The sequence below is a fragment of the Halichoerus grypus genome, chromosome 7, assembly GCF_964656455.1.
Source record: "Halichoerus grypus chromosome 7, mHalGry1.hap1.1, whole genome shotgun sequence".
NCBI classification, from domain to species: domain Eukaryota; kingdom Metazoa; phylum Chordata; class Mammalia; order Carnivora; family Phocidae; genus Halichoerus; species Halichoerus grypus.
In genome coordinates, this window is record NC_135718.1 from 37,072,158 (window position 1) to 37,087,973 (window position 15,816).

At 61.0% G+C, this 15,816-nt stretch overlaps 1 protein-coding gene across 7 annotated transcripts in view; it reads right to left on the bottom strand.

Annotated features, from left to right (window-relative positions):
- RASGEF1A (RasGEF domain family member 1A) overlaps nucleotides 1-15,816 on the bottom strand; it is a 145,909-nt gene that overhangs the window by 5,246 nt on the left and 124,847 nt on the right. For all 7 annotated transcript variants that reach the window (XM_036087039.2, XM_036087037.2, XM_036087044.2 and 4 more), the window contains 6 exons: nucleotides 6,762-6,962; nucleotides 4,272-4,394; nucleotides 2,290-2,427; nucleotides 1,201-1,422; nucleotides 495-569; nucleotides 52-144 (listed from right to left, as the gene is read on the bottom strand). In XM_036087039.2, the coding sequence (XP_035942932.1) occupies nucleotides 52-144; nucleotides 495-569; nucleotides 1,201-1,422; nucleotides 2,290-2,427; nucleotides 4,272-4,394; nucleotides 6,762-6,962 (852 nt within the window). The remainder of the gene's footprint in view (nucleotides 1-51; nucleotides 145-494; nucleotides 570-1,200; nucleotides 1,423-2,289; nucleotides 2,428-4,271; nucleotides 4,395-6,761; nucleotides 6,963-15,816) is intronic.

Here is a 15,816-nt window from a genome sequence, read left to right on the forward strand (position 1 = left end):
TTCAGAGAAGTGACAGTGCCACCCCACCCATATGGGCCATGCAGCGCTTACCCGGCACACCTCGGTGGCCACTAACATGCTAAGGCAGTTGAACCAGTTGTCATAGGCCTCCAGGCTATAGGTCTTGGTCAGGTCCCCTCGGCACTGGTGGAACACGACAGGTCACAGGGAGTCTGAGGACCCTGCCAGCAGGTGCAACCCCAGTCCTACCCCCAGAAATGAGCGGGAGCCATGGCCAAAAGAGACTGAAGACGATGGTGGGGTGTGGGCAGCTGGACAGGTCCAGGTCTCCCAGGACGCCCCCTCCCCAGGCTCCTGGGAACACTGGCCCCCTTCCAGTATGTATCACCCTGCATTGCTGTCCGCTGACCCTCTGAAGCAGGTACCAGGCCAGACCCATACCCATTTGGTTGTGAGGCCCCCACCCCCCATGGGGTATATATAGGTACCAGGCCCACCCTAAGGCTACCCCAGAGCACACAGCAGACCCTCACCCTGTGCTTGTCCCGAGAGTCCATGTGGCTGACAATCTGCATCAGGTCCTCAGGGTGAATGCTGCTGACCCTCTCCTAGGATGGGCAAGGAGATAGCACAGGAAGGTGACAAGCCTGCCATTTTTGGGCAGGCCCCACACTCAAGGTCTAGGCCACATTCAGAGTAGTAGTCAAGACCTTCTTGCAGGCGAGTACCACAGCCCCGCCTTGATCAGAGCACCCACCCAATGGGCAGACCCTGCCTGCCCCCCCCAAGTGTAACCCCCTACCAGGGGTCTGAAAGACCCTCCCCTGGGAAGGGAGGAAACAGCGCTTCATGGGACTGAGGCGGAAGCCTTGGGGCAGTGGCTGCTAGGTGCAGGGTACCTTCCCAGCCCACAGCACAGGCAAGATGAGGTGATGGTGGGGGGAACTGGCTCTCCCCCTCCAAGCCCTTCACCTCCTGGGCCAGTCCTCCATCCAGGGGCCACTGCAGTTCCCATCACCCCAGCCCCTCCCATGTACACAGGGCTGCTGTGATCCGGGGACCCAGAAGCAGTGGTTGGAGCTGGCAAGTGAGCTTCACCTGACACCCCAGTCTGACCAGCTGGGGAGGCCCTGCAGCACTGTGTTGAAAAAGATGCTGGGGGGGGGGGGCGTCCAGTGGCCTTGAGTGAGCATTGGTGAATACACCCCCACCCGAGGCAGGGCACACGGCAGCACTGACCAGCTCAATATGAGTCAGCTGCTGAGCCAGCACCAGGGGGTCGCAGCACATGCCCAGGATGTCCTTCTGAGTGGCTGGCGGCTTAGCCTTGAGGACAGACCCTTTGTCCATGGCTGGTGAGCGGAGCTTCTCCCGCAGCTCCTGAAGCTGGTTTCGGGCAGCTAGGGACAGCAGCAGGCTCTGTGTCATTTGGGCAATGGCCTTCTTCACTGTGCCGTTCTCCTGTGGGGGCAGGGGACAGTGCAGGTGCTGGTGTGGGCTGACGAGACCACCACCTCTCCCAAGGAACCTATCTCCTAAGGATATGCCTAACTTTGAACCCACATCCCTACTCAAACCTGCCATGAGCATTTGGGCCTTTGAAGCAACAGAATGAAATACAGTGTGAGCTGCTCTGAGTACAGCTGAGGGTGGCTTAGCTGGCTATGCTGTGGGGATGGGAGCTGAGGGCCAGGCCAAAGCCAGGGGTAGGCTTCTGGGTCTGAAAACCATGGCTTTCCCCAGGGGTGTCCAGCTGAGCAGCTACTATTGGCCTTCCCACAGCGCCGGGGGGCGGGGGGCGGGGGGGAGGTTCGTCCACAGTAGGGAAGAGAGCATCTGGAAGGGCTTCCTCCAGGACCAGGAACCTTCACTCCCTGGGTGGGAGCAGCCCTGGCCCTGCCCAGAGCTCTCCCTGGGCTTTCTGAGCCCTCCAGCCAGACAAGCTGCTGAGCACACAGCACTTCCCAGGTTTCCTGTCTCCACAAAAGGCCAGGAGTGTGCTGGGGGCCAGAAATGCAGACAGGTTCTTACAACCTCTTACTAGGTTCCCACTCCACTCACCCCAAACCCAGGAAAGGGTGGGGCCTGGGCTCATTCCAGCCCACCACTCAGGCCACAGGGTCTCCCATATGCAGAGGGTACCGAGGGCAAGCCTGGCCCATTACTGGACAGCTGAGCAGTCTTCTTGTGGGGAGGGACACAAATGGAGCCACCGAGCAGTCATCTTGGAAGGGCAACAGCACAGAAGACCCACCCTCCTGTGAGAGTCGACCCCCTCCCCCCAACATATACCCAAGGAGCCCTGCCAGGGTCCAAGGAAGACCTCACCTCATCACACTGTGTGACCCGGTGGGTGATGACCTTCAGTTCGGCCATGGCCTTCTCATCCTGGAAGTCGTAGGGGAAGGCCTCCGTCCATTCCTTTAACAGCTGTACAATCTTGGCTGAGAAGGACTTCAGCTTGGCCTGGGGCAGCAGGGCATAGAGTAAAGTCACCCTCCAGAACGGACAACAAGATGACAAGTGGTACAAGCCTCCCCATCTCCCCCACACCCATTACCACCTGCAGGACCTACCCTCCCCACCCCCATTGGGGTGAGGGTGCTAGGTAGTGACCTCCCTCACCCTGTCCACCTGTGGTTCTCTTGTACCCGCTTCGTTTCCTATTCCCCTTAGTTCACCTCTCTTTCACTTAAATAAATTCATTTTCAAAAAATTCATCCTCACTACCATGACATAGAAAACTAGTTTCCTTTGCTGTAATTAGAAGTTACCCATTTAAAAGAACAAAATGAAAACCAAGCAAGATTATTAACAATGAGAGACTCTTGCCTGCCCCCTCTCAGTTAAAAGCAGGTTGGCAAGTCCTGGGAAGGGGCGCAGACACTCAGGCATCCCTCTCCCGGCTTCATGTCATTAGAGATGGGCGGGCACCCCTGCTGTTGCCCTGGGTCCACACACATGTAAGGTCTGAGGAAGGTGTGCCAAAGCCTTGGCCGCAGTGTCCCAGCTCGTCCTCAGTGCCCAACCCCACACTGTCCCACTGAAATGACCACATGTGCCCACATCCCTCCTGTGCCCACCACGGCTCCTCAGCACTGACCAGCTCCCTGCCTGCCTGTACTTGCCCAATCCAGATGGTTCTTGCTGCCCTGGGGGCCTCTAGCCACTCATCCCCACATCTTTTTGCCCACATCTGCCCCACCCCTGCTGAGCTGTCTCCAGCCGGCCTGATCCTGGCTATGTACCCAGCTGGTTCCCTAAGCGATGGCATCTCGTGCCCTATAAGGCCTCTCCCAGCTGGCCGCCTCACTCCCTGCAGCTATTCCTCCTCGCCAGGGTCCAGTGCCCGCGGCATCTGGGAGGCCTTGATGGCACTCCCCCCAGATGACCACAGCACCCCACACTCAGCAGGAGCTAGAGCCTTGGACTCAGAGGCCCTACAGTGCATGTCACCATGGACACAGCCTGGCGGGCTCACCCCAGGCTCTTCTCAGGCTTCTACTGTCCCCACGCTGACCTTCCACCTATAATTTCATCTCCCCGCCCACCCCACTTGGCCTTATTTCCACCTGTCTCTTCAGGAGCCTTTCCTAATCCTTTGCGGTCAATGCCTGTCTCCTTGCACCCTGGGACGGCCTCCTCTGACAAGGAGACTTAGCCCGGAGGCCTGAGCTGCAAACCCGCAGGGACAGGAGAGGGAAGGTAGAGGACAAAGTCATCAGCAAACAGGGGCAGGACATGCTCTGCCGCAGCCCAGACTCGGCCCTGCCAGTTCTCGGGCCGCACACCTACCACCCCATCTTCTGCACCAGACTGGGCTTCTAAAAGCCTCATCTGAAGCACACGCCCCCAGCCGTCCTAGCCACCCAGAGCCTGGCTCAATCAGAAAAGACAACAGGGGCAAAGAGCCCTACCGAAGTCACTGAAAACCACTCTGAGCAGGAGTCAGCCTGCGAGGGCTGCCCCCCGACTCCCACCCACAGAGTGGTGGCTGTTCTGCCGGCTGGGGGCCTGGCGCTGGCCAGGACTGCCGCGGGGCTGCCTGCTGCAGGCCGCTCCTGAGAAGAGGTGTGAGTGCCCACCGAGACCAGCTACTTTCAGCATCCCATGAAGACTGCTTGGCTCTGTGTGTACCCCATGCCCCACGGGAGCCATGCCCCAGGGGTGCCAAGCGGGCCAGAGACAAGCCAACCTGGCCCAGTCAGCCAGACCCGTCGTGCCGGCGTACTCTGAGCCTGCTTCTCTCCCCAGCGTGAGCCGGGGGGAGCGGGGACGCAGAGACAGGTAGCCCCCATCAGCACCTTTACCTTCTCAGACCCCGTCTCCAGCTGCTGCCTCCGCTCCAGGCAGATCTGCCCCACACGGGCCAGCAGGTCATGAGGGGGGATGAAGACCCGGGAGCTCAAGAGAAAGGTAAAGATGTATGTCCTCTGAAGAAAAGAGACCAGGAGAGAGGAGGAAGAGTAGGTCATAGCCGGTGTGGCCCCCTCCAGGTCTGCTCAGAGCCTGGCTAGCCACCTCCCAGGCCCAACAGCACCATCCAGCAGCCGCGCCTTCTCCTGCGCGCCTTGCTGCACCTCGAACGCCCTTTTCTCTCATGGCTACCCAAGTCCTGCCCCCCCCGCCCCCCACAAGGCACAGATCAGATCCCACTTCCCGGCAGCTCCGGGGTGCGTCCCTAACAAGCTCAGCTCCCAGCAGTCTTGCTCTGCTGGGATTCTCCCCCACCCTCGGTCCTTCCCCACGAGGGGAGAGAACACCCAAGCCTGGATGTTGGTGGGATTCTCCCAACCTGTGTGAGCCTATCGCCTAGTCCACAGTGCCCCCAGGGCCAGGCTCCAAGCGTGCTTCTCCAGGTCACCCCTGGCCTTGCCCGGGGAGGCCAGTCGGGGGCAGGGTGGGGCGCTCTTGGAGCCAGCACCCGGCAATAGGGGACCGCTGCAAGCAGTCACCAGCCAGCTGTGGGCCTTATCTCCCCGCTGGCACACCAGGGCCCCTCTGTCCCACAGCCTTGTGCCCTTGTCACTGGGCTGTCTGGTACAGGTTCTGAGGGGTCCTCATGATCTGAACTAAAAGGGAGCAGGGCCCAGGGTTCTCTGAAGCACTTTGTCTGACACGGGTCAGTGCCTGTGAGCTCTCCACACTGGCCCCTGCCTACGGACAGGTTCGACTTGGGAGTGGGGGAAGCTGTTTGGGGCTCTCCTGGATATTCTACCCCTACATGGCTGCTGCAGGCTGGGGGGCACCTAGGACCCTTTGCCTCCACTCTGGGCCCAAAGGGGCAGGTCTGGGCAAGCTGGGCCATGTTTGCTGAGAGCACAGGCCTGTGGAACAGGACTCAGGGCCTCAGGCCCTCACTGCCCTCATGCAGCCTTCAGAGGCCACTGGAGGAAACTCTCCTGGGAACAGCAGGGGTTCCTCTTAACCGCGCCCCCCCCCCCACCACGTACACACACATTTCCTATGTCCGGTCCCCAGGCTGTGCGGCACGAGTGCTCAGAGATCTCAGCTGGTCGGTGGCCCCCTTCTAAGCAGATGGCTCAGAAGTGTGATGACAGTCACCCAGGCATCACACCTTGGAGTTCTCAGCCAAGGCAAGAAGAGCACACAGGGAGGAGCCCTGCACTTCCAAGGAGCAGAGATTCACTGGTGCGCACGCATCCCCAGCTGCCCACAGACATGGCGCAGGGGCAGTGGGGGAAGGCTGCAGGAGCTGGTGCCCAGCTGGGCTCGCCAGCCCTACCCTTCTGCTCTACCACCCCTTTACGCTCTCCTGGCAGGCCACTGTGATGCCAGGGCATAGTGTCTGGGCGATAATCCTGGGTAACGGCTGAGGAGGTTCCGCTGGGACAGACCTGAAAGAGGAGTAGCTCCTCCCACAAGGCCACAGAGCGGTGCTGGGGTTGGAGGTGCCAGCCCCTGGGCGCTGATGCCCTGCCCTAGGCTTCTTCAGGGCCTGAGCGCCGCTCTCCCCGGCTCTGCCACTGGGCCCCAGCTGCCAGGTCCGCACCACCAATAGCAGCCCCGGCCCAACTCTGGGAGGGTTTTCTAGTAGGATGGAGTAGACAGAGCCCCAGGAGGGAGGGAGGACGCCTGACATGTTGAGGGGGGACCAGGAACACCCAGAAACCGAGTTGGCTCCAGCACCATTAGATAACAAGCCTTCGCAGTTTGACTCTCCGAAGGGAGCGGGCAGGCCCAACACCACTGCTGCTACGGGATGCCCCTTATCAGTGGCAAAAGGGAAGCCACACATGACAAGGGAATCTTTCTAAGAATGTGCCCATGGCATCTTGAAATGAAGAGGGAGGATTTGAATTGCTGCCGAAGGCCAGTCCTGCCCACGCAGCCATGTGCCTTGGGGTCTGCATGCTGGCCAGGCATGGCGGGGCTGTCTCCCCTTTTTCTGGACTATGGCAGTTCATGCACAAAACAAACTTCCCAGCTCAGGGACAGGACACATGCTGGGTGGACCCTCACCAGGACCCCAAGGTGCCAGCCTTACCCCTTAGACTCCTCATCCTCCCTGAAGACCCGGTCCAGAGCTCAGGCCCCTGTCCCACCCCCTGTGTATCTGCTTCCTTGTGCCATCAAGGCTCTCTCCCAGCTGCCCGGGGTCAGCCCGGAAGTCACTGCAGGCTCCTCTCCCCTAGGCTGGAGGCAAGGGGCAAGGGGCAGGGCAGGAAGTAGGGCTGAGGCTCCCTGATGGCCTGCCCCTCCCCATCCCAGAAGCAACCTCCCCTGGAACCTGGGTGGCCCCCACCAGTCCCACCCATCTCCAGGCCCTAGAGACTCACATCCGGGTAATAGTCCACTGTGGGGACCAGGTGCTCCATCAAGGCCTCCAGGGACCCAGAGATGAGGCGTCCCTCTTGGAAGACGAGGTCCCCTGAGCTGCCGGCCCCGCTTCCTCGCTCCCCCATGCCGGGCTGCCCCTGTCCACTACAGCTGGGCCCGAGTATGCTGGAGAAGACAATGGACGTCTGGGGCATAGTTTCCTGGGAAGAAGAAAAAGGCATCAGAGGCCCAGCCGCCAGGCCCTCCTCCTCCCGGGCCACCCTGCATCCTGTGTGCAGGTGTACAGTGCGAGCCCCAGCAGGGCCAGGAGGGGCACCCCACCCAAGGGTGGGCATTAGAGCTCAGCTCGGGTGGGCAGGCACGCTCCTTGGCCTGCAGCCACCGGGTGTCTGATAAATGTTTCTTCAACACCTGCTCTGTGCATACGAGGCCTCGTTCCTGGAGCCTAGACACACAAAACCCTGCCCCTGGGGTTACATTCCGGTAGAAGAAGAGAAACTATGGAGGAGGAGAACACGAAGCAATGTAGGGGTGGTCAAGGCAGCCTCAGCTAAGATACCATTGGAATAGACTGATGGTGTTAGTCATGCAGCACCCTGGAATGAGAAAGGAACATTCTAGGCATAAGGGATAGCAGGTGCCAAGGTCCTGAGGCCAGTGTGTATTGGAGGGAAGAAGCAGAGAGAACCGTCTGAGGAGTAACAAACCAGCCTATGCACACCTGGGGGCTAGGGAGCCACGTGCTCTTCCTCCGCGTGAGACAGGAGGCAGGGGGACTCCGAGCACAAGAATGACCTGACTCAGGGTGACCGTCAGTATTTCTGCTGTGTGGAGACCCAGCAAGGGAGGATCTGAAAACCAGTTGGTGGGTTTTGTCATAACCCAGGAAGAGACTGCTCAGGTCAGGTGGTAGCAGAGGGGAGCAGGGTCGACTCTGGATGCTGTGAAGGATGCTCTTGGGCCTGAGTGATTGACCAGCATGGGGAAAAACATGAGGGCGGTGTTTGGGGCAAGATCTGGAACTTGTTTTTGGACATGCTGAATTTGAAACGCCTATTAGTCTGACATGTCAGACAGCAGTCTGGGGGGTGCTCAGTGCCCCCAGAGCTGGGGCCGCCCATAGGGGCCTGGCCTGGCCTCACACTGCAGCAGAGCCTCATGGAAGTCCTCCTGAGGTCTAGGGGAGTCTGCAGCCCTCCTGGGCCTCAGTTTCCCATTGCCCGCGCAGCCGGGAGTGCCTGGGAGGCGCCACGCGGGGACGAGCGAGGCACATTTGCAGCCTGAGGCCTCTAGTGCCCACGTGCGTGCTCTCCCTCCCGCAGCCAGAGGGGCCTGAGCTACTGGCTTGACCAGTCCCGCCGTCTGCCCGCTTAGAGGGCAGGCAGGTCTGGGTCAGAGTGGAGGAGCGGGTCTTCCTGTGCTCGCTCCCGTGTCTGGTGAGCACTGGCCAGCAGGCACCACTGCCCCGCACCGGCCTCCCCAGGCAGCCGTGAGGCCCTGCCTCCCCAGAGGTGGAGGCCGCCCCGCATACGCCCTCCGTGGGTTTCCCAGTGCTCACCCCTGCCGCGGCTGCTCCCGGCCCTAGCCTGCTTTCTGACCCAAGCTGGTGCAAGCTTCTGAGCCCGTGTGGCCTCAGTTTCCCCACCGTGCGAGCAAACAGTAGTCATGATTAGTCACGAGAGGGCCCAGGGCCAGTGCGCTCCGAGGGCTACACAGCAGATCCGACTCCCACCCCACAGCACATCAGCTGAGCCTCGCCTGAGGGGAAAAGTGCCCTCAGCCCAAATAACACAGGCTTACCTGCCAGTCGCCCGAAGCCTGCCTTAGGAGTCTCAAAAAAATCCTCTGTAAGGAGAGTAAGAGCTCAAGGAAAGCCCAAGGGATTGACATGCCCTTGGTCCCCAGGCTCAGCTGCCCCACTTGGGATGCGGCTTCAGACTCACAGAACACACCGCTCAACACATGGCAGAATGCACATTCTCAGGCCCTGCCCCAGACCTGCCAAGTCAGAAACTCAGGCGCGGCCCTTGATCTGTGCCTTAGCAAGCTGTCTTAGGGTGGGGGCGGGGGGCCGCTTCTGAGGCTGCTCAAGTCCATGTGTCTTCGGCAGCCACCTGCCCGTGGCCAGCCCAGGAGTCATCACCCTGCTCCTCCCCCAAGGCTCCTCACCCTCATGGGGGTCTCAGTCCTCCAGTGCACCCCACCTACGCCCTGCCCAGCCCAGCCCAGAAGGCCACAGGGACAAGCTGCCAGGAGAGGCCCATCCCTTCGGCTCAGGGAGCAGCTGGGCTGAGGACCCCATAACTGGACTCCCCAACTGCACAAGATCCCATATTGCCCATTTTTTCAATGACAGCAATATAAGTTTACATAAACGCCCAGAAACACGTGGCCATCCACCACACCAGTTACAGAGTTTACTACAAGGGAGCTGGAGGAGGAGACTTTCACTTTCCATTCTATACATTTGCAAGCTATTTGGTAACTTTCTTTTTTTAAGATTTTATTTATTTATTTGAGAGAAAGAGAGCACATGAGAGGGGGGAGGGTTAGAGGGAGAAGCAGACTCCCCGCCGGGCGGGGAGCCCGATGCGGGACCCGATCCTGGGACTCCAGGATCATGACCTGAGCCGAAGGCAGTCACTTAACCAACTGAGCCACCCAGGCGCCCTTTGGTAACTTTTCTAAATGGCACATCCATTTTGTCACTTTTAAAATAACTTTGTTTTTTAGTGCAAAGAGGCTGAGTTTTGAAACCAGCACTTTTTATAAAGGCATGTTAGGCTGAGGTCCGGGGCTGGGCCTGTGGATGAAGGCAGGACCCGAAGGACCACCGTGGGTCCCCAGAAAAGGCAGGCTTCGAGGCAGGGGTCTGGACCCCACTCAGAGAACAGGGAGGGCCCACGGGGGCTGTATGGGACCACCCCCGAATCTACCCTCCCCGGGGACCCCCCCAGGGATGCTTCCTGCCCACATGTCCTCCTCTCTCCCCTCCTCTGTGCACCAAGCTCACGGGTCCTGGGGACCTCTCAGTCCCTAAGAGAGCCCCCACCCCAGCCATGAGCACTGAGGGGTCTCCAGGTGCAATGCCAAGTGGGCAAAGATTTAGAGCACCCTCGGGCTTGAAGCCCACTCTGCAACAGCCAGCTCCTTGCCCCTGGCCAAGTCCAACCAGCCTCCACTTCTGCAGCCGTTAAGTGGGGCTGGGGACAAGCCCCGCGGAGCCCTCTATCTGCCTGGCATTTCCGCGGGCCACCGCACCTGGCCCCGTGGTCCCCTCTGTTCTCGCACGTGGCGTCCTCCCCTCCCATCCCAGCAAGAGCAGGAACTGCCATCACTGGCCACACTCCTGTGTGTCCACTGTCCCCGACTGGCCCCCTTCTCGGGGAAGGGCCACTCAGAGTGGCTCCTGTCTCGGGTGGGGGAGACACAGCAAGTGTCATCATAATGAGAAACCAAGCTCAGACTGAGTCCATCACACGAGCCATCAGTGACACCAATGTGAGCACCGAGTCGTCTCGCTAATCCTCACGGACCCCACAAGAACCCCCACAAAACCCATTATTCTCCATACGCTGCAGATGAGGACAAGGCACAGAGAGACTAAGGGACCGGCCCGGGTCACACAGCTAGGTCACGGCAGTGCCAGGACGGCCGTGAAGGCAGTCAGGGGGACCTGAACCTGAGCGTGGCCCGGCCACCTGGAGCTCTGTCAGGGTCCTCGACCTCTCGGAGCCTTCACTTCCTCATCTGGGTAATGGGCACAGGGTGGGCTATGTCCGAGGTTTGCTGCGAGGATGAAATGGGCACTTGTGTAAAGTGTGGCACACAAGACGTGCTCTCACCGCCCCGTCCAGGAGGAGCCAACTCCACAGACGTGCCCGCTCAGCACCCGGCGCAGGCCGTGGGGGTTGCCCAGGACGCACAGGTCCCCAGGGGCCTCAGAGAGCCCGAGCCCGCACGGACACCCTCAAGCCAGCGCGGTGCCAGAGCTCGGCAGCAGTACCACCAGGGGACCGGTGCGCGGGGTGCCTCGGCCCCGCTCGGACTCACCGGTCCTCGGGAGTTTTCGATCCTCTCAGAAAGCGGCTCTGCCCCAGGCGAGGCCCAACCAGCAGCACCTCACCGGCCACCTCGCACAAATGCGGGACGGGTTCCAGCCCTGGCCTGCCTGCCGCGTCCAGACGGCGTTTTTGTGGGACAGGCTTGGGCCTTGGAGAGCGTTCGCCGGCAGGTGAGGAGAGCCTGCCTCCCCCCGGGTCAGTCCTGCCACCGACTCCAGACGCACCTGGGGTGTTTAAGAAACACTCTGCCCACCCCGCCCCCAGCAATCCTGACTTAACTGGACTTGGCTGCGCGGTTTTCAGGGTTTTCTGGGGGGAAATGGGAGCAGGGGGTGCAGGGGGCCTCTCGCTCACCTCTGCTGCCCTTGGCTACACCCAGACACGACCGGAGGCTGTGGACACTCGGAGGAGAGCTCGGGAAGCCTCCTGAGGCCAGGCCCAGGACGGGGGAGGATGGAGCCGGGGTGGGCCAGCCTTCCACACCGACTTCCCCAGGGCCCGAGGCTGGGGCCCACCCGGACAAAGCAGCAGCCTGTTGCGGGGAGTGGGAGACAGACTCACACCCCCCACCCCCTCCGCTCCTTGCGGCTCCTCCTCTTCGGGCAGGAAGGCAAGCACCTGCCAATTATAGACGAGGCTCACAGCGAGGCAGGTGAAAGTGATTGCCCGCCTCCTGGCAGCTGGACCTCACGAGCTTCCCACCGTCCTCACGGGGCCAGGTGAGCGCAAGGGCAGGCCCGGGGCCCCCGTACCCAGGCGCAGGCGGGAGAGACCCGGCCCCGAGTGTAGAGGCGGCAGCCACGGGCCAGCGCGGGCCCGGCTCGCGCCTGGTGTTACTTGCTCTCCGGGAGCGTCTACGGAGGAGTCCTGCCTGCACCCGGGCCCCAAGTCTCAAAGGGAGCCGGGGGACCAGGGGGCCAGGGGACCGGGGGGCCGGGGGACCGGGAGAGAGGCCACGCCCACTGCTCCTGCCCTGGCAGAGTGGCACCGTGGCGGCTGGCGTGGGATGGGGGCAAGCAGGGAGGGCTGGTCCCAGGGACCCTCCGCTACCTGCCACCAGCCGTGTCCAGGAGGCTGGCCGTAGGTGAGGCAGGCCAGGTGGGCCAAGCAATAAGCTGCACCATCGACCTCTCCATCTTGGGCCCCTTCCCAGGGCTCCCCGCACCACTCCGCTCCATCTGCCGTATGTGCTGTTGCTCCCCAGAACAGGAAGTGGCTACAGAGGGGTCCTGCAGCTACCCCTGCTTCAGCGCTCACTCCTGCTCCCCCTCCATGGCCCAACAAGGGACACGACCTTGGGAAACCCCCGGCCTCCTGCAACTCCATTCCTTGAATGCTCCTCGTCTGCACCCCAACCCGTGACCACCCACCCACACCCGCCCAGGTCCTTTCATGGGGGCTCAGGTCTGGGACTTCAGTGGGAGCATCCAGAATGGAGTCAGGAGACACACACTGTCTCGAGGACAATGGGGAAGCCTCTGAGCTGCGCTGAGCCTGTTTCTTCTGCTCTCAACTGGGTATATAGTTTCTTGCCCACTTCCCTGGCAGGGTGGTGGTGAGGGCTAGATGAGAAAATGAAAGCCAGTAGCCCCGGGAGCGGTGCTAGATGCCACCACGGGCCGCCACCTCTGTGCCTGACCTCAGTGACCTCAGTGACCCCTGAGTGGCCAGCACTGGCTGCCTCTGCTTCTGACCTCCAGCCCCTGGCCCAGGGCCTCACCCCTCAGCAGGCCACATGCCTCCTGCCCTCAGCTGTGGGTTCTCGCTGAGGCCACGTTCCGTGCATCCGTCCAGGCTCCACGCACAACCCGGAGGTCAGGGGGGCCAGGTTACACCCCAGGGGTGAGCTCGGATCAATGGGACATGGGAGGCAGAGGTAAATTCCCCTTCCTCACCCCAGATGGACTGTTCAAGTTAGAAAAGTTTTACAGAGCCTCTCCAAAGACGTCCAGTGAGAGGGACTCCTATAGGAAGGCACCCCACGCACCCATCCCCTCCCGCCTGCTTCCCGGGGACCACACTCCCCAGTAGGAGCAGACACGTAAGCTGTGGCTCACGCTCCAATCTCTGGGGAAGCTGGGCTCGGAGAAGAGCATCCATTTGTCTCGTTCCTGTCCCCCATGCCACGCCCACAATAGGCACATGCTGATGGCCGAGCTTATGGGACAGGGCACCCCAGAACTTCACAGCAGGGCTGGGGAGTGCAGGGGGAGAACGCCCGGAGGATGCTCCGGCCCAGGACAAGGGCTCGCACGCCAGGCCGTCACAGTGCAGAAGGTAACCCCGGTCTCCGGGTTCTGCTCGCCCAGCCACCGACTGCCTGCACGTGGTCCTAGACGCCTGGGGCGGTCTGGAGCTCTGCATCCACGCAACTCAGATCGAAGGCCTCTTTTGGGGACCCAGCCAAAGTACTTCGCTTCTGAGTAGCTGCAGCTGCCCCGCCTCTCGCACACGCTCCCCCTCCCCGCGCAGGGACAAAAGGACAAAAGCATCAAGAGTGTGCACTGAGGGCCCAGGAGGAGGAGAGGGCAGCACAGCGGGTGGGGGCAGCTGGTCTCAAAGACTTGGAGAGACTAAGGGGTGAGAACACAGGCAGCCCCGGTGGCCCGAGAGACCTGGCGGAGATGGGGAAAGAGGAGTTTTAGTTTTCTGTAGAGGATCATGAATCAAATTCCCTCTTGCAGCCTCTTCAAGAGACCTCAGCTAGAGATGTGAGTGCCACCCACTGCCACAGTGTTTCCTGACGTGGCGCCAGCAAACTGGGGCCCTTCGGGGTCCGTGCCCCTCCCTCGGGCAGCAAAACATAGAGGGCCACGTGTGTGCAAAAGCCAGATGCGCCCTGGGAGGGACAGCCATGCCCCGTCCCTGTGTGCACCCTCTGTAACCTGGGCCACAGTCCTTCGACTCACAAACCCCAGCGGTGCCCAAGACGGCCTTCACAGACCCTGCACCCCACTGCCGTCTCCCCCAGAGCCCCCCGGACTCCTGGGAGCTGCAGCTCTGGCGGAGGCCCAGATCCTTCTAGGCCAGGGCCTCACTGCGACAGCCAGGGCCTGCTGTGAGCACCCAAAATGCGCCCATCACTGCGTGTCCCATACACCCATGTCTGCCCAGGCCTGGGTAAGGGTCACCCTCCTTTCCGAGGGTTTTTCCTGCTCCCTGTACTGAGCCGCCCCGCGAGGCCCAGGGGAGCCTGACACCGCCCAGCGGTCTCGTAAAACACTCCCCCAGCGGACGAGCTGACGTCCTCACCGACAGTTTACTTGAACATACTCGGGGAGGGAATATAAAGGACACGGACTCTGGAGAAACATCCAATGACTGCGCTGTGTGCCGAGCCGTCCGCGTTCACGGCTGTCCGGGCAGCCCCGGCCACCTTCCTGGAGATGTTGGCGTGCCCACGGTCTGCTCTCCCACGAACGGGCCCTCACCCCGGCCTCCCAGCCCTGGAGGGAGCCTCCAGTTCACGGCTGCACCCCCCCAGGGGCTTCACTCAGAGCCGCCAGGTGCGGCAGGAGCCTCATCCCGGGAGGGGCAGTGGCCTGCCCCACTGCGGGGCTCCCCACACCAGCTCTGCCCCCCAAGGCCTGTCCTGGGCAACGGGAGGCAGGGCTCCACCCGACCCAGGGCATCTGCAGGAAGCAAGCACTTCCTTCAGCCCCAGAGGGACTAAGGGAGGAACACAGAAGATAACTGGCTAACCTCAGACAGAGCCAACTCTGCCCCAGCCGATAGTGGGGACAAGAGCCCATGGAGGGGACAGTCCCCTGCACAGCAGGACAGGAACAGTGTCAGGCCTCCATTCGACTCCAAAGGGGAGAACGGGGATAGGTTCCCAGGACAGTCAGAATGTTAGAACCCCTTCCAGATTGTGGAGTCTGCAATTCTGGAAATTTCTGAGAAACACAGAAGCGGGGATAAGCTTTCTTTTGACTAACCTTCAAATATTTGTCATGAGGAGCTGGAGCCCGGCCAGAGGCTGGGCATCACACATCTCACATGATGCAATGCCCCCTAAGCCAGGGGGAGGCACAGAGACCCCCACGGTTCATCGCAGCACTTATATAACGTTGCTCAGGTAGGTGGCAACTCTGTCAGCCCCACATCCCTGCTCCTTCTCAGGACTGTCGTTCCTGCTCAACAATGTCCCTGGCTGGGGCCTGACCCTCTGAGCATCAGAGGAAGGCGGAGGCCCTCGCCCTGGACACGTGGATAAATGCACACTCCCACGGCATTCTGCATGTAATTCCAGGAATTGATGGGTTCCCAGAAGTTCACCTACGGATGCGAAGTTAAGAATCCCAGCTTCTTGGAAAACGGGAACAAAATGGCCTTCGGGGCCCATCCCGCATGAGTGCCCAGGGACGTGCCCGGAGGTGGAAGAGGGGCCCCTGCCGGCCTCGCTTCGCAAGGGATGCTTCTTTTGGAGGCAGCACGTGGGCTTCTATTTTTTAACCTACTCAACAAAAACGAAGACTATTTTTAGCTCAGCAAGCTGCAGGGCATCACAATTAGCAACTGAAAATTACACATCTTGCCAGTCTCCCCTCTTTTGGCTGGAGGAGAAAGAGAGACAGAGAGACAGAGGAGGGGAGGGGGAGAGGGAGAGAGAGAACGTGCTCCTAGAGAGAGCTGGGTACCAGCCCTGTGGGCCACCCTGGTGGGCCACTTAACCAAGAGGGCAGCCTTTGGCAGAGATTTCAGAATGAGTGCATTCAGGGAGCTATCTTGGGTTGCATCCTGGTTCTAGAAAAATCCAGCCTTGGTGGGAGCAGGCAGGAGTCCCACTAGCACTCAGAGGCTGCAACTGGGGAGAAAATCATGCTGGCTACTTGGACCAGGGCCAGCGACACACAGAGCCCAGCCCTGCTGGGGACTCTGGGGCAGCCAAGGTTGGGCAGGAGCACCATGGCCCCCATCACCCTTCTAGGGCTGTCTGCTTCTCTAAAATCATTTGCACTGGGGTGCGGTAGGAGGTGGGGTGTCCCAC